The 23752-nt window shown below is 42.7% G+C and overlaps 1 protein-coding gene across 5 annotated transcripts in view; it reads right to left on the bottom strand.

Annotated features, from left to right (window-relative positions):
* Positions 1 to 3589: 3589 nt before the first annotated feature.
* Positions 3590 to 23752, bottom strand: part of MRPS35 (mitochondrial ribosomal protein S35) — a 201074-nt gene continuing 180911 nt past the window's right edge. For all 5 annotated transcript variants that reach the window (XM_030214272.1, XM_030214273.1, XM_030214271.1 and 2 more), the window contains one exon: positions 3590 to 4078. In XM_030214272.1, coding sequence (XP_030070132.1) covers positions 3800 to 4078 — 279 coding nt within the window. In that variant the 3' untranslated portion in view covers positions 3590 to 3799. The remainder of the gene's footprint in view (positions 4079 to 23752) is intronic.

The following is a 23752-nucleotide window of genomic DNA, read 5'->3' as shown; positions in this document are numbered from 1 at the left end:
TGAATGTAGGGGACCTGGGTGCACAGGGAGGGAACCTGCCCACGCTGGGAGAAACGGCTAGGAGCACCAGGCTGGAAGAACAACTAGCGATACAAACATTGCCATCACAGATAGTGAGTACTTCGAAACAGTCTATTAATGCTCCCCTTCCTGTTTTTTCTTCGGGAACTATAGTAAAACCAGCTACAGTGACAATGGAGTCACCCTGACATTTAACATTCAATCTTCTTTATAAGTATTGATAACTAAAAACACTAGTGAAATTAAGGTATTGTCTGAAGCAGCCATTATCCAGGCACAGGTAACTAACTGCTCAACAATCTTCTGAACTGAAACTTTTAGATGAGAAAATTCAAGAATCTGTGGGACAAGTCTCAATTAAAGAAAGAAAATGTACCTTTCGTTGTTTGGAATACTTAGAAAATCAATCTAGGAGGCTTAGTTTGAGGCTGACAAATTTTCCTAGATCACCTCTAATTACACCTATAGAGATGGTTAAAAAATATTTGGTTGAAATACTAGGAATGGCTGGGGATTCACTGCCTCCTATAACTCGGGCGCAGTACTTACAAACTAACGTAAAAACTTTGCCTGGAACTTCTCAAACCCAAGTAGGAGATGCTATGAACCTCACATCTTTCCTGGAATCCTCATTAGAGGTAATTAGAGAACTACTGTGGTGGTTTCCTTTGCCCTGGAGATGGATCGAGATGCAGTACTGAGACTTTCCTTTCGTCATTTGGACTCTCTATTCTTGGGGTCTAAAATAAGAATTTATCCTGATTTGTCTAGAGAAACACAGAAAAGGCGTAAAGCCTTTTAGGTTTTGCGCCCAAGGACTTTGGCATTAGGTGCAAAGTTTGTACTTAAATTTCCTTGTATATACCGTATATTATTTCAGTCTAAACAATTTCAATTCTTTGATCCCAAGCAGTTAGAATATTTTTTGCTGTCTAAAGAGGTTCATGTTATTGTGTAGACACAGATGTACACTGTAAGATAGCTTGGAGTAGGCTACCTGGGTAGCATTAATTTAGTATTGCTTCTTAGATACAGTGTTAAGTAATCTTTTTCCTTTCTTGGATCTAATTTACCTAATGTATAGTGGACGAAAGTGGTGAAGACATTTCAGTTATGGATAACTTTGAAAATTTTGTTATGAGATATTTCCAATTTATTGTATTATTGCTCTAAGAGTTGTATAATATCTATCTCTATATATAAAAGGCACCTCCAACATTCTAAATTTGCAGTTGCAAGATCGCATGTGTCTGCCCCACCCCCGCGTCACAACGTGATGATGTTGAGGGCGGAGCAATGACACTCAACAAATCGGATTGACATTGGTTAATCTCTGTTTCCACTCCCCAATGCAGCTGTCATTCCCATACACTCAAAACCAACCAAAAACGGCGCTGGACCACGTCCCCCCCGCCCACAGTCCCCCTCACCCACCCTCCCGCAGACGCTCGCACACCGTTCCACCGCCCTCCCTCTCCTCTACGACTCCGGCCATGGTGCACGACGATTACTACACACGAGCAAGGAAGCCCATTGGTTAATCTCTGTTTCCACTCCCAAACACAGCCATCATTCCCATACACTCAAAACCAAGCACAACAACGTTTTTTTCCCTTCCGAGGAGACTCGGCAGAACAATGAGTCACTTTCTGTGCAGCACAGAGAAACGAGGAACGTCGCTGGAAGGAGAAAACTATTTGCATGCCCATGCTCCTGCTCCCGGTATGTGCAGCCACACTAAGAAACGACCACACACACAAAACTAACCACTGACTCGACGTCTGCACCCCCTCGCCCACCCCCCAACCCACCCAAAATGTAAATGCACACTTCCACACAACCAGAAAACCAGACAAATACAAATGGAGATAAAAAACAGCAAGCAGGCAGGTTCCCAAGTGCTTACAGGAGCTTCCAAAGACACACTCCCCCCAACCACAAGCAAACACACAGCTATCCACAACACACGTTAACGACTTCACAGGCAGGTACCCAAGTGCTTAAAGGAAATTCCTCCCCACCCCACCCCCACAAAAACACATCAAAACGCAGCCTTCCACAGAACAAGGAATGCTGACAAATACACATGCAGTTCAAATTTGCAAACACAGCTCACCAGAACACAGGCATATTATCGACTTGACAGGCAGGTTCTCAAGTGCTTACAGGAGCTACCCCCCCCCCCCCCCCCCCACCACCACACACACACAAAAAGGAAAAACCAACCTTCCACACAAGCAACAAACACACACAAAAAAAGAAAAACGCACCCAGACACACACTCTCTCTCTCTCACACACACTCACTCTCACATACACTCTCTCAAACATACACACTCCAAGGAAAACCTTGCTAGTGCCCGTTTCATTCCTGTCAGAAACGGGCCTTTTTTACTAGTAATTTAATAAAAATAATGAACATAAAAAATTTTAATGAGACCACCGACTATTCCACAGCAATGCAGAGAGGGAAACAGGAGCTTTTGATGCGTGTTTACCATAAGAATTTTTTCGCCAAGTCTCGGGCAGTGCACAAGGGTTCTTGGAAAGGACTGCATGCCAGTTTTTGAGATTTAACTGCCAGGTTTGTCTTCTTTTGCAAGCAAAAGGAAGCCCCTGAAAGGTTCAAAGGCAGATGGGAGGTAACAGATATACGTACATGTGTCTGAACAAAAACAAAAGTGAAAACACATATTGGCATCTGTTCTTCTGTACCTAAATATGGGCCTTGCAAAAAATTTTTGTGTGAGCAGTTTTTTTTGTGAGGCTCATATATTTAGGCGCAGAGCGACAGGCACTGATGTATACTGACACTTTCAAATTTTGTTTCGACATGTACACAAGAAACTTTTGTGTGCATGTGTCCAGCTGACCCCCCTTATTAGCCAACAAGTTTTCAGCACATATTTGTATGCTGTCAGTTTTTTGCATGGCATGGTAATATGTTCATGGTAGAAGCCATCCATTCAGATATCTGCGTATGTTTTTACCACGAGCCTTTCTACATTGGCCCCTGAGATTGTAAGCCCTCTGGGGATAGGGAAAAACTTAACTATGCCAGAATGGAACTCACCTTGAATTACTAGTAAAAAGATGTGAGCTAAATCCAAAACCCAAATCCAAGTACAACTTACAAGAAAGGGAATTAGATTCAGCTTTCTAAAGCAGTGTTCCCCAAGTTGGTTCTAGAGTATCCCCTTGCCAGTCAGGTTTTCAAGATATCCACCATGAATATACATGAGATTGATTTGCATAGACTGCCTCCATTGTATGCAAATCTCTTTCATGAATATTGATTGTGATATCCTGAAAACCTGACTGGCAAGGGGTACTCCAGGACCAACTTGGGGAACACTGTTCGAAAGAGTGACCTTCTTTAATTTGTTAAAACATGGTTCAGATCACCAAAAACAAGATTCAATAAGGCCTCAAAAGGAAAAATTAAAGTAGTGATAAAGGAGATTTCTACTACACAGATGACTCTAGGAATGACTAATCACAATAAAACCAATGTACAACAATGTTCCTTAGATACTATATTGTAAGAAAAGTAAATGCTTGTCTGTAAATCCAATGTTCAAATGCATTTATTCCTATAGTTGGAGAATGAAAGTATCTTTTTTTCCCCCAATAGAGCTTTTTTCTAAACATAATGATCTGTCACAGATTTAAAAGAAACACATAATGCAATTAACCACTTTGTTGTCTACAGCATGATCCGTATTATGCTGCACAGCTTCACCATATGTCCTTTTGGAATTTTAGAAGGATGTTCATTCTTAAGGAAATGCAGACAAATTGAGCAACTTTTTCACAGACTCCTTATATAAAGAAATGTTGTCTTCTGTCTCTCCTTCATTTTTAAGGGATTCCACCGAGTTTTTATAATCCTTTACTAATGCAGAGTCAATCAGCTCCTCCCTGTTGATGTCAGTGGCTCCTTCTGAGGTCTTCATTTGGCGAAGCGTTTCTAAGAGAGTCTTCTCGGAGACACTGTTCTCCCAAATGTACTCCTCCATGTCAGCTTCTGTTTTCTCACTTTCCCAGTTTTCGGTTTTCTGAAAGGGAAATACAAAGTGACTAATGAACTTATGGAAATAAACCAGTGCACTGATACCCAGTCATTACAGAAAAAATGTTGGCGCCTGTTAATAGCTGGTATTAATTTTTCTGCTCAGAAGCATTGGGCTGTTAACATGCCAACTTTAAAGGAGCCTGAGCTGTATAAATAGTGGCCTTTCTCCCCCTCCTCCCCTTATATGGCAGATTTACCCCTAGTGGCAGTATTACAAGATTTCCTCTAGTGATCAGGGTCACCATTTTGAACCTTGATAGGGCAGGAGCAAAGGGGGACTGCTGCCCAGTATATTAGACTACCAGGGATTGTTTGAGTAAGTGAAGGGGGAGTCAGGTCGAGATGACTTTAAAGGCACTCACACTGCTTTCAGTCCTGATAACTAGCACGTGGTCAAGTCCCAGTTGCTAGCTGTCAGTGCAGGCCATGACCTATCTCAACCCATGATCCACCCTTACTTACACTAAGCTGCAGGCCCAGGATTTTTACCATGTTGGCTGTTTTTAGCATGTGGTAGCCACTAGCATGCATCCACATCAAGGCTAACACCCACATTTAGCATAGCATAGTTTAGAAAACAGGTGCCTAAGTGTATATCACCTGATCTTTACCTCTAAGAATACCTGCTAAAGGCAAACAACTATTATCTATGTACTAGTGGAATAAAACTACAAATGTAGATAGCCCCTTGCCTGAAAGTGTTGGAAACTTTGTTGGCAGGGGAGATCTCCCTCTCTCTCTTTTTTTGTTTTGTTTAAAGATTGAAAATCAATATGGTACTCTTTTTAAGAGAAAAAGGCCTATTCAAACAAACCCTCACAAAGAACAACTATATCTCAAACAACTAATTATTACCTGAATTGGTTATTACTCTATTTACCATTAACTTTCTCATTGCTCCATATACAATTTCTCATTCATAATAGATTTTCTAAATGTTAAACATCCATAGTTATCCCAGTATATTTATGATACTGTATTGTAAAATTGGATTTTTACAACAAATTACTTTCTTATGCATTATTCTTTGTTATGTATACTATACTGTTTATTGTAAGCCACACTGAACTCAAACTTGTTTGGGATAATGTGGGATATAAATGTCACAAATAAATAAATAAATAATGGAACAAACCCAAAATGTCTGGGACAATAATTAAGATAATTGTGCTTGAAACAGGTGTTGCAAAAATGTGCCCTAAATGACCAGATGACCACTGGAGAGATTAAGACATGACTCCCCCCACCCCACACACTTAATCCCCCAGCATCCGAATATGCTGGGGTCTTCAGGCTCTCCAGCAGGTCCGGTGTGCAGTCTGATGCAGGAGAGTGCAGGAACAGGCTCCATTTTGTCAGGGCTGACTGGCAGTGAGCGCAGCAGCCATTTTACAGCCTCAGGGCTCGACAGAGCATTCAGCTACATCAGGATCTTTGTTTTCTCTGGAGTTTATATTGCTTTTATACCAGACATGTTTATTGAAGCAGGGACGGTCAGAATTGCTGCAAGGTGCTTTAGTTTCTCATTCTGCTGCCCCTCCGGCTCCTAAGACGTCTCAACTAGACCTCTAGGAGTGGGCAGATGAGGCTATCTTTGCTTCTCCCTCCTTATCTGATATGGCTCTGTCTATTCAGAAGAGCAATCGCTGATGGAACCGTTAGAGGAGGAAGAGCTCCCTCCTGAAGAGGGAGGGGGATGATCTGAAAGTATTGAAGTTGTTTCATAAACAGGAGCTCAGTACTCTTATTTCTGAGGCACTACTGATGCTTTCCATTGAGGAGCCCTCTGCTTCGGTGTCAGAAGCTCCATCTTCAACAATCATGAGGGAGCTTAGAGGTCTTTCTAAGGCCTTCCTGATGCATCCAGGCATTCAGGACCTGATTACAGCAGAATGGGTCTCAGTGGACGCAGGGCTGAAAGTGGGAAGAGCCTCACCTCTACCTGTTAGTTCCAGAGGAGAAAGAGAAATTGCAGCTTCCCAGGGTGGACTCCCTGGTTACAGCGGTAACTAAGAAGATTACCTTGCCCCGTGAGTGATCTCCTCCATCCCCGCCCGTCCCCATAAAAATAGGAAGTATAAAGTACTGAGTGCAGTGGACAGGGGGCACACAATGCAGAGTAACATATTTAAAACGAATCAGAGAAAATATTTCTTCACTCATTAATATACTGAATCTTAGAAAAAGGGAAACTGAAGTTTTTTTCCACACTAAAATAGAGAGAATTATTGGTCACCCAAACAGCACAATGCCCTCAGCAAAAGAAACAAGTGGGTATGTTAATGCTTTAGCTGCAGTAAAACAGCTCACAAACAGCCAGTTCCCACCATGAGAGAAATAAACTGCCTATACACATATAAAAAATAAAAGTAGTCAGCTGAGCTCACCTCTGTGCAGTTCTCTTCTGTGGATACCAAGGTCTGGCAGTGCCTGGAAGACTCACTACATACAACTTGAGCAAATCTCCTGCACGTGTTGAACTTGAGTTGAGACAGAGAGAGAGAGAGACCCGGGTGAAAACGTGCAAGTGTTCGTCAGGGACATCCTTTTTTTTTTTAGATTATGGATGAAGGATGTCTAAGTGTTAGGCGCTCAAGTCCCACCTTCGCTATGTCTCCAACACCCCCTTGAAATTTGGTCGTCCCTGCGATGGAGCAGTTAAGGACGCCCAAAATGGACGTTTCTCCGAGAAGGACATCTACGCCTTTGCTCTGCCGAAAATCCCCTTGAAATTTGTCCGTCCCTGTGATGGAGCAGTTAAGGACGCCCAAAATGGACGTTTCTCCGAGAAGGACATCCACGCCTTTGCTCTGCCCAACAACCCCCTTGAAATTTGGCCTTTCCTGTGATGGAGCAGTTCAGGACGCCCAAAATGAATGTTTCTTCGAGAAGGACATCCACGCCTTTGCTGTGCCCGACAACCCCCTTGGTATTTGGCCATCCCTGCGACGGGGCAGTTGAGGGTGTCCTTCTTTTCACATTGGAGGAGAGCTTGGTTTCCGCCCACTAAACAAAGGTATGTGCGCGCGTCCCCACAAGAATCCCGCCAGAACATCCTCCATCCCCACAGGAATCCCGCATGTTTATTTCCATCCCTGCGGCACTCCCGCTGACCCAGAGGGGATTCCTGCGGACTCCACGGGATCCCCGCAAACCCCGTTCCCGTGCAGACCTCTAGTTGAAAAGTAGGGGATAGTGGACATCACTACCTTGTTCCTCTAGCTAGGGCAAACATCCGCAAGTTGATTGCTTATCACCAGCTACAAATTTGGCTCACTATATAGCACTCAAACAATGTTAAAGTGGTCTCTACATCCAAACTATCAAACCTTTTCAAACAAGTAGACTCAACCAACACAATCATATTTTTTTTTCAGTGTCAAGGGCAGCCACTGGGTAGTCATGTTCTTGAACTGAGATCAGAAAATTGTGATCAGGCGTTATCTGAAATACACTTATTTTTCATAAAACCTACTTGTTCTGAATGAATAACAAGAGGCAGAATTTCAGACAATTGCACCACTAATATCTTAGTATATAATATAATTTACAATCAACGTTTACCAATATAGTAACATAATAGACCTGCACGGTCCACCCAGTCTGCCCAACAAGATAAACTCACGTGTCATTTTTTGTGTATACCTTACCTTGATTTGTATCTGTCTTTTTCAGGGCACAGACCGTATAAGTCTGCCCAGCACTATCCCCACCTCCCAACCACCAGCCCTGCCTCCCACCGCCGGCTAAGCTTCTGGGGGTCCCTTCCTTCTGAGGAGGATTCCTTTATGTTTATCCCATGCATGTTTGAATTCTGTTACTGTTTTCCTCTCCACCACCTCCCGCGGGAGGGCATTCCAAGCATCCACCACTCTCTCAGTGAAAAAATACTTCCTGACACTTTTCTTGAGTCTGCCCCCCTTCAATCTCATTTCATGTCCTCTAGTTCTACCGCCTTCCCCTCTCCGGAAAAGGTTTGTTTGCAGATTAATACCTTTCAAATATTTGAACATCTGTATCATATCACCCCTGTTTCTCCTTTCCTCCAGGGTATACATTTTCAGGTCAGCAAGTCTCTCCTCATACGTCTTGTAACGCAAATCCCATACCATTCTCGTAGCTTTTCTTTGCACCCCTTCCATTTTTTTCACATCCTTCACAAGATACGGCCTCCAAAACTGAACACAATACTCCAGGTGGGGCCTCACCAACGTCTTATATAGGGGTATTAAAACCTCTTTTCTTCTGCTGGTCACACCTCTCTCTATACAGCCTAGCAATCTGCTAGCTACGGCCACCGCCTTGTCACACTGTTTCGTAGCCTTCAGGTCCTCAGATACTATCACCACAAGATCCCTCTCCCCGTCCGTACCTATCAGACTCTCCCCGCCAAACACATACGTCTCCTGTGGATTTCTACTCCCTAAGTGCATCACTTTGCATTTCTTCGCATTGAATTTTAATTGCCAAACGTTAGACCATTCTTCTAGCTTCCGCAGATCTTTTTTCATGCTTTCTACTCCCTCCGGGGTGTCCACTCTGTTGCAAATCTTAGTGTCATCCGCAAAAAGGCAAACTACCTTGTAAGCCTTCGGCAATGATAGCAGTTTGTAATTTGAAACTTCACAAGTGCCCTACCTTGATTTTTTTTAACAGTTTAACAACTTCAGCAAAGCTACCCAAAGCCTTCCTCTCTATCCTGAGCTGAATGAATAATGCAGCTTGGGGCAAAGTACCCCTGCCATTGTATTGTAAAATTCAGCTGGTAACCCATTGAGCTCCAGGGCTTTAAGGTCTGGCAGACAGCAAATGGCCAAGGCTATCTTTGTCTCTCTAATCAGATTTTTTAGATTGTAAGCTCTATCGAGCAGGGACTGTCTCTCTGTGTCAGGTATTCAGTGCTGCGTGCGTCTGGTAGCGCTATACAAATATTAATAATAATAATAACCTTTCAACATCTCCCTTTGAAGGATAGAAAATGTGAGGTGTCTAACTGGGACAAAAAGCAATCCACAAGTAACCCTTCCCCTGATGCCTCTAAAGCATATAACTGAGAACAGTAGTTATAAAACTACTATCTCCTTATCCTTGCTTAGAACCCTACCTTCCTCACCTTTTAATATGGGAAATTCTTGCACATGCCTTGAAGGATTTAAGTCATTCCATAGTAACATAGTAGATGACAGCAGATAACGACCTGAGCTGTCCATCCAGTCTGCCCAACAAGGTAAACTCATAGTATAAGGTATGATGCACTATTACATATGCATACTTGATCTTGATTTGTCTTGCCATTTTCAGGGTACAGACTGTAGAAGTCTGCCAAGCACTGGTCTTGTTCTCCAAATACTGAAGCTGTCATTGAAGCCCCAATCCAGCCCGCCCATATCTGTCCAGCCATGATCAGGGCACAGACTGCAGAAGACTGCTCAGCCCTGGCTTTGCTTCCTGATTACTGGAGTTGCTATCTAAGCGCCCACACATTTTTAAAATTCCGTTATCGTTTTCATCTCCACCAGCTTCCACGGGAGGGCATTTCAGGTATCTACCACCCTCTTCATGAAAGAGTTCTTATTCCTGAGTTGGCCCCCCTGCAACCTCAATTCAGCACAAACGGACTCTATACACTATCTCTCAGACTGGGATATAAGATGTGAAAACATACTAGACGAAATAGCACCCCTACAAACAAGAACCTCAAGTAGGCATAACTCGATACCATGGTACAACCCGCAGAACTGAAAAAACTAAAAACACAATCCAGAAAACTTGAACGAGTAGGGAAAAAAGTAAAAGATACACAAACACTCAATGCATGGAAACAAACTAAAAGAAAATACAAATACGCAACAAGACAAGCCAAAAGGTTATACAGTGATACCTCGGTTTTCGTTGATAATCCGTCCAAATACAATCAACGAAGACCGAAACAGACGAAAACCGAGGCAATTATTTCCATATGAATCAATGTAAATCCAATGAGCAGGAGAACGTGTGGGTTGCCCTTTGTTTTTGCAAAATTAGCAGCGAAAACCGAGGCAACCAACGAAATCCGAGACAAAATTTTCACTGAAAAAAATCAACGAAAACCGAAACCGACGATAACCGAAGTCAACGAAAACTGAGGTTTCACTGTACTACAAAACCAAAATAGGGCCCGACTACAAAGACACGAAAAAATTATACCAACTCGTGAGACATCACCTTGGTCACCGCAACCAACTCAGACATCCCATCTGCAGACAAACGTGCCAAATACTTCAATGAAAAAATTGTAAACCTACGTAACACGCTATCTCACAACATCACTGGCATCGAAAACTTCATCGAGTGTCTGGACCCCCCCCCCCCCCCCCGGTGAATACCCAGCGGACAGACTCTGGACAAGCTTCGTTCCCCTCACTGCAAAAACAGTCAACCAAGCGCTTAACAGGTTCTCTAAGACTCACTGTAAATTGAATACCTGCCCCAGTTACCTATTAAAATCTGCTTCCCACCGCTTCACAGCAGACCTCACATCCCACTTAAACTACATGCTTCAACATGGTCTCTTCCCTAAGGAAAACGGCAATATCCTACTCACCCCAATACCAAAAGATACCAAGAAAAAAAACAGACGATATCACCAACTACCGCCCAGTAGCTTCAATCCCACTGGTAGTCAAACTGATGGAAAGCGTGGTAACCAAACAACTCACCAACTACATAAACAAATTCACAATACTACACAAATCACAATCACTATTCCGCTCCAACCATAGCACCGAAACAGTACTCACTACTCTCTTAGCCAAATTCAAACAAGAAATTGCAACAGGCAAACGCGTACTTCTCCTACAATTCAACATGTCTAGTGCGTTCGACATGATGAACCATAACATACTACTAAACATCCTAGAATACTTCGGGATTGGTAGAAATGTACTTAACTGGATCAAGGGCTTCCTAACGACTAGAACATATTAAGTGAAATCGAAATCATCCATATCATCACCATGGAAAGCAGACTGTGGAGTACCTCAAGGATCACCACTATCACCGCTCCTTTTCAATCTAATGATGACCCCACTAGCCAAGTCCCTATCCAATCAAGGCCTCAACCCTTTTATATATGCTGACGACGTTACATTATACATCCCTTACAAAAATGATCTAACAGAAATCAGCAAAGAAATCAAACTCAGCTTGAACATCATGAACTCATGGGCGAATGCATTTCAACTAAAACGCAGAAAAAACACACTGTCTCATCCTCTCATCCCAATATAACACAATCAACCCCACCAACATAACCACCCCAGATTACACCCTCCCTATCTCAGACAGCCTGAAAATTCTCAGAGTTACAATCAACCGAAATCTCATACTAGAGAGCCAAGTGAAAGCCACTACAAAGAAAATGTTCCACTCAATGTGGAAGCTCAAACGAGTGAAACCTTTTTTCCAGAGGGAAATATTTAGCAAATTGGTACAATTCATGGTACTAAGCCATCTAGATTACTGTAATTGAATCAATGTGGGATGTAAAGAAAAAATTTTAAAGAAACTCCACACTGCTCAAAACACAGCAGCCAGGTTTATTTTCGTAAAAACAAGATTCGAAAGCGCCAAACCTCTACGAGAAAAACTGCACTGGCTCCCAATCAAAGAACGTATTGCGTTCAAAATCTGCACCCTGCTTCATAAAATCATCTACGGCAATGCCCCGGGATACATGACAGAATGCCCTGGGATACATGACAGACCTCATAGACTTACCAACCAGAAACACAACAAGATCAACACGAACATACCTAAATCTCCAACACCCAAGCTGCAAAGGACTCAAATACAAATCAACCTATGCATCCAGCTTCTCTTACATAAGCATGCAACTATGGAACGTACTACCAATCAGCATAAAAACAACATATGACCACCTAAACTTCCGGAAACTCCTAAAGACTAACCTGTTTGAAAAGGCATACCCTAACGATCCAACCTAAATGCCTTAACCCCGCAACACAACAATATAAAAGTTTGTACTGGACATAATGTAAGTCTTCCTCCTTATGACCCCCAATGTGTCTATCACACTTGATCATTACTCTACCATAACCTCACTTTATAGTTGTTCATACCGGTATTGGCGATCGCATCTACTGTACTATGTAAGCCACATTGAGCCTGCAAATAGGTGGGAAAATGTGGGATAGAAATGTAACAAATAAATAAAGGAGTGGAGGAGTGGCCTAGTGGTTAGGGTGGTGGACTCTGGTCCTGGGGAACTGAGTTCGATTCCCACTTCAGGCACAGGCAGCTCCTTGTGACTCTGGGCAAGTCACTTAACCCTCCATTGCCCCATGTAAGCCGCATTGAGCCTGCCATGAGTGGGAAAGCGCGGGGTACAAATGTAACAAAAATAAAAAAATAAAAATAAATATTCATGTCCTCTAGTTCTACTGCATTCCTGACTCTGGATAAAGTTTGTATATTAATACCTTTCAAATATCTGAATATCTATATTATATCATCACCCTTGTTTCTCCTTTCCTCTAGGGTATACATCTTCAGGTCATCAAGTCTCTCCTCATATATCTTGTAGCCTTGAACTAGCCTTCCCATTTTATAATCTTTGACATAAGAAGATTGGCATAGCTACTTGCTTGCTGACTTATGATTAAATTATGACTATACTTCTGCTTCTGAGAAGATTCAGATATGTCCTTACGCTCAGTGCTGCTACTACTACTTGCTATAGATTAAATAAATTTCTGTTTCGCTCCATGCTCTGCCACGATGTACAGCAAATAATTTTATTATGACCTTGAGATATCCCAGACTATGGGAGTTGTCTGCTCTCCAGTATATTTTGCTCAAAATATCCAAAGAAACTTCCTGCAGTCTTTTCACAAAAATTATAATTTACCAACAACCCTGAATTTAATTTCCAGTGAAGTGACCTCATCTTGGTGGCAACTCCAGCCACTATCAAAGTAACAGGAACAAGGTCAGAAATCACTATTAGTAGAATGGCAGCATCCTCTACAGACATTAATACATCTTTAGAGATGAGAATGTAATCAGTCTTGGTGTGAGTGAGTTGTGAGCTTGAAAAAAAAAGTGTAGTCCTTGTCTGTAGGATGGAGAAGCTATCATGGATCCCCTTCCTCTAAACTCAGACATTAAGGAGGCAATTCTATAAAAGGGGCATTTCTATTTAGGCACCAAAAGGATGGGCAATAGGAGCCTCTTCTATAATGGAACCTAGGCACCTAGGCTCTGTCACAGAATACTAGGGTAATCCCATATTGGCAAACCTAACATTTAAGCACCCAAACTTACACCAGTCATAGAGTTGGCATAAGTGCAAGCACCTAAATGCAGCAGGAATGCATTGAACATATAGTTTATGCTCCCCTTACAAATATGGACAATGTAAGATAGCTGCATATTTACAGAATAGTGCATACATGGAGGGGCATTTTTGACCGGGGACGCCCATCTCTAAGGGGGCCCATCTCAGAGGACGGTGCTACGAAGGGGCGGGGCCAACCGTATTTTCGAACGAGATGGGCGTCCATCTTTCGTTTCGATAATACGGTTGGGGGCGCCCAAATCTCAACATTTAGGTCAACATTAAAGATGGTCGACCTAAATGCTGAGATTGCCGGATTTAGAGATGGGCGCCCTCGATTTTCGCCGATAATAGAAATCAATGGCGCCATCTCAAAAATGAACAAATCCAAGGCATTTGGCCATGGAAGGGGCCAGGATTTGTAGTGCACTGGTCCCCCTCACATGCCAGGGCACCAACCGGGCATCCTAGGGGGCACTACAGTGGACTTCGCAAATTGGTCCCAGGTGCATAGCTCCCTTACCGTGGGTGCTGAGCCCCCCAAAAACCCCTCCCCACAACTATACACCACTACCATAGCCTTAAGGGGTGAAGGGGGGCACCTACATGTGGGTACAGTGGGTTTCGGGTGGGTTTTGAAGGGCTCCCATTTTCCACCACAAGTGTAACAGGTAGGGGGGGATGGGCCTGGGTCCGCCTGCCTGAAGTCCACTGCACCCACTAAAACTGCTCCAGGGTCCTGTATACTGCTGCGATGGACCTGAGTATGACATTTGAGGCTGGCATAGAGGTTGTTTTTTTGAGGGTGGAAAGGGGTTAGTGACCACTGGGGGAGTCAGGGGAGGTGATCCCCGAGGCCTTCTGGTGGTCATCTGGTCAGTTCGGGCACTTTTTTGGGACTTGAACCTGAAAAAAAAGGGACCAAATAAAGTGGACCAAATTCTCGCCAGGGGCGCCCTTCTTTTTTCCATTATCGGCCAAGGGCGCCCATCTCTTAAGCACGCCCCGGCACGCCCCTGTCCCGCCTTCGTTACCCTTCCGACATGCCCCCGGGAACTTTGGCTGTCCCAGCGACGGAAAGCAGTTGGCGCGGCCAAAATCGGCTTTCGATTATACCGATTTGGCTGGCTTTAGGAGATCGCCGGCTATTTCCCGATTTGTGTCAGAAGATGGCCGTCGATCTCCTTCGAAAATAAGCTGGATAGTAACATAGTAAATGACGGCAGATAAAGACCTGTACGGTCCCATTCAGTCTGTCCAACAAGATAAACTCATTTATATGGTATGTGATAGTTTATATGTATACCCGAGTTTGATTTGTCCTTGCCTTTCTCAGGGCACAGACCGTAGAAGTCTGCCCAGTACTGTTCTTGTACTAAGTTCTGAAGCTAACATGGAAACCACTTAAAATTTACACTTCAGCCCATCCCTATCTATTCAGTCACAATCAGGGCATAGACCGTAGAAGTCTGCCCAGCTCCCGTTTTGTTTCCAATTACCGGCGTCGCCACCCAATCTCCGCGAAGATTCCACGGAACCATTCCTTCTAAACAGGATTCCTTTGTGTTTATTCTACGTATGTTTGAATTCCATTACTATTTTCATCTCCACCACCTCCCGCGGGAGGGCATTCCACATATTCACCACCCTCCCTGAAAAAATACTTCCTCTTATATGTCCTGAGTCTGCCCCCCTTTCAACCTCAATTCATGACCTCTAGTTCTACCGCCTTCCCGTCTCCGGAAAAGGTTCATTTGCGGATTAATACCTTTCAAATATTTGAACGTCTGTATCATATCACCCCTGTTTTTCCTTTCCTCCAAGGTATAAATGTTCAGGTCAGCAAGACTCTCCTCGTACGGTTTGCAACACAAATCCCATACCATTTTCGTAGCTTTTCTTTGCACCGCTTCCAGTCTTTTCACATCTTTAGCAAGATACGGCCTCCAAAACTGAACACAATACTCCAAGTGGGGCCTCACCAACTACTTGTAGAGGGGCATCAACACCTCCTTTCTTCTGCTGGTTATGCCCCCCTCTAAGCAGCCTAACATCCTTCTGGCCATGGCCGCCGCCTTGTCGCATTGTTTCTTCACCTTCAGATCCTCCGACACCAACACCCCAAGGCCTCTTTCCTGGTTCAAGCTTACTAATCTCTCCCCTCCTATCCAGTATCTCTCTTTTGGGTTTCCGCACCCCAAGTGCATCGCTCTACACTTCTTGGCATTAACTTTTTAACTGCCAGACCCGCGACCATTCTTCTAATGTTCGGAGATCCCTTCTCATTGTTTCTACTCCCTCCAGGGTATCCACTCTATTGGCTATTTTCGTGTCATCCGCAAAAAGGCACACTTTTCCTTCCAACCCTTCAGCAATATCTCCCACAAATATATTAAATAGAATAGGCCCCAGAACCGACTCCTGAGGAACTCCACTGCACACCTTCCTTTCCTCCAAGCGGATTCCATTTACCACCACCCTCTGCCACCTGTTGGTCAACCAGTTTCTTATCCAGGTCACCACTTTCGGTCCTAAGTTCAACCCTTTCAGCTTATTTATTTATTTATTTTTTTGTTACATTTGTATCCCGCGCTTTCCCACTCATGGAAGGCTCAATGCGGCTTACATGGGGCAATGGAGGGATAAGTGACTTGTCCAGAGTCACAAGGAGCTGCCTGTGCCTGAAGTGGGAATTGAACTCAGTTCCTCAGTTCCCCAGGACCAAAGTCCACCACCCTAACCACTAGGCCTCTACTCCGAGTCTTCTGTGGGGGACCGTATCAAAGGCTTACTGAAGTCCAAGTAGATTATATCTAGCGCACGTCCCTCATCCAGTTCTTTGGTCACCCAGTCAAAAAAGTAAATAAGGTTCATTTGGCAGGATTTTCCTTTGGTAAAGCCATGTTGCCTCAGGTCCTGCAAACCAGTTGGTTTCTAGAAAGTTAACTATCCTTTCTTTCAGCAGCGGCTCCATTATTTTTCCTACCACCGACGTGAGACAAAAAGCTGCACGCATCAACCTTTTCTTATATGAGCACGCAATTCTGGAATAAACTACCACGAAACCTGAAAACGAACTATGAACTAACCGACTTCCGCAACTATTAAACTATTAAAAACTCATCTCTTTGAAAAAATCTATCGAAAAGATCAAAACACATGAAGTCCACACACACCGTTAACAATGCATCAATACATCCTCTTCTGTACTATTATCCCCCGTAACTTTAACACATTCAAACCTTAATTTAACAGGTAAAAAATACTAAGCCCGAACGTGCTAATGTTCTGTTGCCCTATCAGTATCCGTTGTTCTTCTATTGTTCAGTCGTTCTTCTCCATTGTTTTATTCCCCTTAACGGTACCGTGACCTTGTTTTAACTTAACTCCTCACAATGTAACCATAATTGTGTTGTAACAAATTGTTCTTCCATCATTACAATGTATTGTAAGCCACACTGAGCCCGCAAATAGGTGGGAAAATGTGGGATACAAATGCAATAAAATAAATAAATAACTAGACTTACCGGTCTGTAGTTTCCCACTTCTTCCCTGTCTCCACTTTTGTGAAGAGGGGCCACATCCGCTCATCTCCAATCTTGTGGAACCTCTCCCGTCTAAAGATCTATTAAATAAATCTTTAAGAGGTCCCGCCAGGACCTCTATGAGCTCCTTCAGTATCCTGGGATGTATCCCATCCGGCCCCATAGCTTTGTTCACCTTCAGATTCTCCAGCTGTTCATAAACTCTTTCTTCCGTAAACGGCGCAGTATCTACTCCATTCCCAGACGTTCCCTCAGCAGCCAACTGCGGTCCTTCTCCAGGATTTTCCTCCGTGAACACAGAAGAGAAATAATTGTTTAGCACGTTCGCTTTATCTTGATCACTCTCCACATAGCCATTCTCATTATCTTTCAGTCTCGCAATTCCATTCCTATCTCTTCTCCTTTCTCCAATATATCTGAAAAAACTCCTGTCACCTCTCTTTACCTCTTTAGCCATTTTTTTCTTCCGCTCGCGCTTTTGCTAGCCATATTTCCCTCTTTGCTTCTTTCAGTTTAATCCGATAATCTTTTTGTGATCCTCTCGTTGCGTTCTTTTGTATTTCTTGAACAAAGCCTCTTTTGCTCTTACTTTTTCAGCTACTTGTTTGGAGAACCATATAGGCTTCCTGCTTCTCTTGTTTTTGTTTACTTTCCTCACAAAAAGATCAGTCGCTATATTTATAGCAGCCTTTAGCTTGGACCACTGTTTTTCCACTTCTCCTACGCCTTCCCACGCGCCAACAATTCCTTCTTCAGGTATTCCCCCATTTTATCAAAATCAGTATGTCTGAAATCCAGTTTTGTGCGTCCGCACTCCGCCTTCTTATCAAACCATACGGTGTGATGATCACTATTACATAGGTGGGCACCCACTCGGTTATCGGAAACACTACCTCCATTAGTGAGCACTAGATCCAGCATCGATCCTTCCCTCGTGGGTTCCGTCACCATTTGTCTGAGCAAGGAACTTTGACAGGCATCCACAATCTCCCTACTTCTTTCCGATTCCGCAGACGAGATGTTCCAATCCACATCAGACAAATTGAAATCTCCCAATAGTAGCACCTCCCTTTCATACCAATCTTTTAAATATCTTCTATCAGATCCTTGTCTAATTTCTCCATTTGTGCAGGAGGTCTGTAGATAACTCCTGTGTGGATACAGGTTCCGTCTTCTCTTTCCAGGACGATCCATACAGCTTCTTCTTTTCCCCAGGTTCCCCGCATTTCAGCTGCTCTGATATTCTCTCTCACATACAGAGCCACTCCTCCACCTCTTTGGCCCTCTCTATCCTTCCTAAAAAGATAATAGCCTGGTAATCAGCACACTGGCATTTATGCAAGTAAATGCACACCACCCTATGTATAAGCTAGCATTCTAAACATTTATATGTGCAATAAGCATGTAAATGTTAGCGCCTAGTTTATAAAATTGCCCTTCACATCCTTAATAGCCCACAGGTTGAAATTTTTCATACGAATTGCTGGTCCAGTGCTAGATCTAATGGTCAATTACAATCCTCACCTCATTCACATAATAATTTCGTTATCTTTTGTATAAACCTCTGGTGAGCCATCAGTTGGGACATATATATTGCATAACTTCAGTGATTACAATGCATATTAAATCAACAACTTAAATTTTTTACATGCCTGATCCATCAAGTGACATCTCCAACGCTCCAGGCATCAACAACCCTCTCTGTGAAAAGGTATTTCCTGTCATTACTCCTAAGCCTACCTTCCTGCAACCTACATTCATGTCCTCTAGTTCTACTGCCTCTACGTCTCTGGAAGAGATTTGTTTGTATACTAATATCTTTCAAGTATTTAACTGTCTGTATCATATCACTTCTCTCTCTCCTTATCTCTAGCACACATATATACAAATCCTCTTCTTGTGCGTCTTATGGGACAAACCCTCTACCATTTTTGTCACCTTCCTCAGAACTATCTCAAGTCTTTTTATGTCCTTGAAGAGATACAACCTCCAAAACTGGACACAATACTACAAGTGGGGCTTCACCATCGACTTGTAGAGAGGGGCATCAATGCCTTTCTTTCTTCTGTTGGTTATGCCTCTCTCTATGCAGCCTAGCATTCTTCGGACAACAGCCATCACCTTGTCACATTGTTTCACCACATTGAGATCCTTAGACACTATCACCCCGTGTGTGTCTATCTCTCACCCCCTAGCACATACTGCTCTTTTGGATTTCTACACCCAAAGTGCATCACTTTGCACTTCTTTGCATTAAATTTTAACTGCCAAATATTTGACCATTCTTCTAATTTTTGTAGATCTCTTCTCATATTTATTCTACTACAACATTAATGTATTTGTTCATACTGGAATTGGTGAACGCCTTTACAGTACTATGTAAGCCACATTGAGCCTGCAAATAGGTGGGAAAATGTGGGATACAAATGTAACAAATAAAAAATAAATAAAATAAATATGTCCATTCCAGTTTTAATCTTCCCATCCTATATATTTCTCATCCCTGATTCATATAACTTCCACTAGTAATCTGGTAACGCCAACACTTACTGTCCAACATTCACTACGCTCATAAACATACACACTAATAGCTGGTGTAACACCAAGTTGCTCCTAACAGTCTTCCACAGACATACAATCCAATTGCACTCATAGCCCAAACTAAATACTACCCAGTTCTGTGTTTTAATTCCTCCCATGCATGTACTGGGATAATACTACAAATTCATTAGTGGTCTTGTCAAATGGAGCTAGTTGCTGGATATAACCAATTCTTCTTTTTTGGTATGTAGCAGTATTTCAAATTGGAATCTGTCAGCTAAAAAGGTCAGCACTGAAACCCATGTGCTTAATAAGTTGGTATGGTATTCATTTACTGACATATCAGAAACTGTGACAAAAAAAAAAACAATAATGTGTCTTAAACATCCAAAGTAAGGGGCTATAAATAACAGTAAATTGTAATTTTGCCCAAAATGTATTCATAATATGCTGTAAGAATTTCTCTGTTGTGCTTTCAACATTCTTATGCATAATACATAATGCTACATCATTTCTTATCCTATGAGAAGGGTCAGAACGTAAAACATTTTAATGTCTTGATCACTAGATTTTAAAATGAGCCTATATGGATAAATACTTGATACTAAAAACCACGAGATTACAAAAAAAAAAAATGTTATTTACATTTACCTCCCACCTGGGTTAAATGTAACAAAGTGTAACTCAAGAAAAAAAAAAAAAAAGGACAGCAGAAAAACAAGCCATCCCTTTGCTAATACTACTAGATGGCTTTAAGGTAGGGGATCTCAACCCAGTCAGTCAGGTTTTCAGGATATTCATAATAAATATGCATATTTGCATGCAGTACCTCCACTGTATACAAATCTATTTCATGCATATTCATTTTGGATATCCTGAAAATGTAACCACTGTTTTAATGAAATAATGGAGCCCTTCATCTGTAGTCCTCCACTTAGGGTCACCACAAACAAGAGAACTCAGAAAAATAAAAATCATTGACAATGAACATAAAGGATCATTTTACTAACAAGTGAAAAATAATTAGTGCACGGTAATTATTAGCACATGGCTGCAGTAACAGTTATTACGCTGCCACACATTAATTTACATGCTAATTGCATATCCTGTTAGGGAATGCAAGAGGGATGTGGACTGCATTTCCTACGCAGAAGGTGGTCAGTGTATCTGTGACAATTTTTCTCTGCAATAACTGTATGGGAAGATGGTGGGAGCAACCCCAACAGTTATCAAAACGACTTGGTACTCACTGTACAGCAAGTACAAAACTTTACTGCACTTTAGTAAACAGGATCCCAAAGTTTATTTTTCAAAGGAGGAAAAGACATGGGCCCAATATTCAAAAGGAAAAGACATGGATCCAATATTCAATGCTCAAACCCCAGAGCTGGTCACCTAACAATATTCAGCGGCACTTAACTGGTTAGTGCTGCAGGAGATTGCTTGTGACCTTTTGCTAATACTATTGGATGGTTTTAAAGCAGGGGTTCTCAACCCAGTCAGTCAGATTTTTACTGTCCGGTCTAGCGCTTGGCCGGTCCAGGGTGGAGACAGAATTTAACCGGTTTGTGATGATATTCAGTACACTAACTGGCTACATAAGTGGACAAAGATAGGACAGCAAAAAGGGGTTACTTCAATCCACAGCTGTAAGTGGCTGAATATCTACCCCCATCTCTCTCACTTGTTACCTAGTCAACACAATACTTAAAACACAACATTAACGCCTTTAGTTTCCAACACAGTTCTAAACAGTAAGATCCCAAGGACTGTTTTTATTACTTGTAGCATATCTGTCTGTATGAGTAACAGCACAGATGTCAGAAACTTTTTAAACTATGGCTGCACCCAATGGATGGTAAATGGAAACTACTACATTTTTTTTGTTTAATCAATCCAAATGTTTAGTCAGAAACTGTGATTAACATCTCTAAAGGGTTCATGTGCCTGACATTTTAAAACTCCATAGACAATGCAGTGGAGAAACAAGAGAACACCATTCAACTATTTAGGAGAAAAAATCTTTCCTCACCCTGCTCCCCCTCACTGGATTCTAACAGCCAAGAACTATACAGCATGAGTATTCAAATATGTGTGTGTGTGGGCGGGGGGGGGGGTGTCAGGAAAGGCTATAGATTTCTAGATACACTAGCCACACCTCACTCCTCCCAGCAACCACTAAAATAAAATAAGCTTCCTATAATCTATTTTACCACTGATCCCTGCCTTTTGATGCTTATTGCTGTCCAAGGCAGCATTTAAGAGCAGAAGAAATAACAAGCGTCTCTCACAGGGATAGGATTGCTGAGGAGTAATGAAATACAGGTGTTGCACCTGGTCATTCTGCCTGGACCAGAACTCTTTCTCCACTCATGTCCTCATTTAACAAAAGATTGTTGTTCAGTTCTCAATGCACTGAAGTTCTAAACGGTGCATGTTTTTTTTTTCTTTTTTTAAGGAGAGGTAATCAGAACCAAATAGGATCTTAAAAAATACTAAATCTAAAAGCGAGATCACAGTTTTGAGAACCAGATAACAGGTTGATAGTGGATGCTGGGAGGGGGTCAGAAGCATTTACATCAGCCCTTCTCTCTATAGCCCTTTTTTATTCATGACTTCATTTGCACTTCTCTCTCCCTTTATTCTGCATCCTTGTCTCTCTTACCCTCCCCTCAAAAGATGCACAGCCCTGGCTCTTTTTTCAGTCATAGATAATGACAGGAGAAAGAAACCAGCCAGACTGTCATTCTGTCTACTTCTTGAGCCATAAAGAGATGTCTTTTAAGCTCACACTCATGTCCAGGCCATGGGGAAGGGATTTCCTGTTTTCAGTGCTGCTTCCCCTTTCTTCTTCAATTGAGGCAGTGCTATCTTCCTGAGCAGCAGCAATAGAACAGGAAAATAAAATTGCCTCCTCTCAATAATGCAGCAGCAAATTTACCACAGACGGCTTCAAGGCACAAACCTGGAAAAACCAGGCACCTGAATTTTCAGTCACTGACCATTTACATTTCTCTAATTCCTTCTCCACTTATATTCTCCAATAGGATTTAAGATGTGTCAATAAAAGATTATGCAAGTTCTCTTCTTCAACACAAACATGTAGACCCTTAATTTACAAGCATTTCAATGTACAAATAACACCATTAGCACACGTAGATGGACTATTTGGTGTACCTGAATGTAACTCACCTTGAGCTACTACTGAAAAAGGTGTGAGCGAAATGGAAAAAAAAAATATCTGTGCACATAGTGATTTTAGAAAGCTGCTATTCGCACACAGAGCTACACAGCATGCCCAAACTGCAAGGGGGTGTGGATATGGCATGGTTTGAGTGGTTCTGAATTATCAACTGTATCCCCGATTCATACAGATAGCAAAAGGTTTGTGTTTCATCCTTTACACCTGCTCCAAGGCAAGCACAACCACAAGACTGAAGGGCAGGAGCAAAGGCTAACATCCAGACCACCGCCCCCGATTCCTCCCATAACAGCAGCAGCAACACCCCCCCCCCCCCAAGCACCATCCCTATATTAAACTCCGGGGGGGGGGGGGCAGACATCAAGGCCCCTCCCCAAGGTGCCCAATTCCCAGACATCAACATGCTCCCATGGTGGTCCCTAGATATCAAAGACCTCCCCCAACGGACCCCTCAGTACATCCCCAATCCCACCACTAGCTCTTATTAGGTGTCCCTGATGGTACAGCGTAAGCAGGAGAGATCCCGGGTTCAAAATGCTGCCCGTGCTCCCTAGCAGTAGTCTCACGGTACTACTATTATGGGTCAAGCAGCCACATAAGGGCAATGCTGCAAGACTACCACTTGGGGCAATTTTAAACCCAGAGCGCATAGAGCTGGAAGGTCTAGGGATTGGTTCCTGCTTCCACTACACTACCTGGGACCTCCAGTAGAAACCTGTGCTGAGAAGTTTGCAGGGGAAGGGGGGGGGCCCCGCTGTTGTAGGTAACAGCAATTTTACACAACTGCTCACATACACATATGGGAAAGGCTACATGTAATTTTTCCCCCCATGTGTAGCTTTGTAAAATCACTGCTGGCGCTGGGCATGGGAAGACACACATTGACATGCAGTCCTCTACAACCATACATGTATTCTGGAAGAGGCTCTGCATTTGGCAGAGACTTTGTAAAATATAGTGGTCATTTTCCTGACCTCGTCATCTTAATTCCTCTTTCTACATCCTATCTAAAATGGGGCTCTTAATGATTTA

Source organism: Microcaecilia unicolor, chromosome 9 (genome assembly GCF_901765095.1).
Source record: "Microcaecilia unicolor chromosome 9, aMicUni1.1, whole genome shotgun sequence".
In the NCBI taxonomy this organism is placed as follows: domain Eukaryota; kingdom Metazoa; phylum Chordata; class Amphibia; order Gymnophiona; family Siphonopidae; genus Microcaecilia; species Microcaecilia unicolor.
The sequence above is the reverse complement of the archived record's forward strand: the minus strand, read 5'-3'. Positions and strand labels throughout refer to the sequence as shown.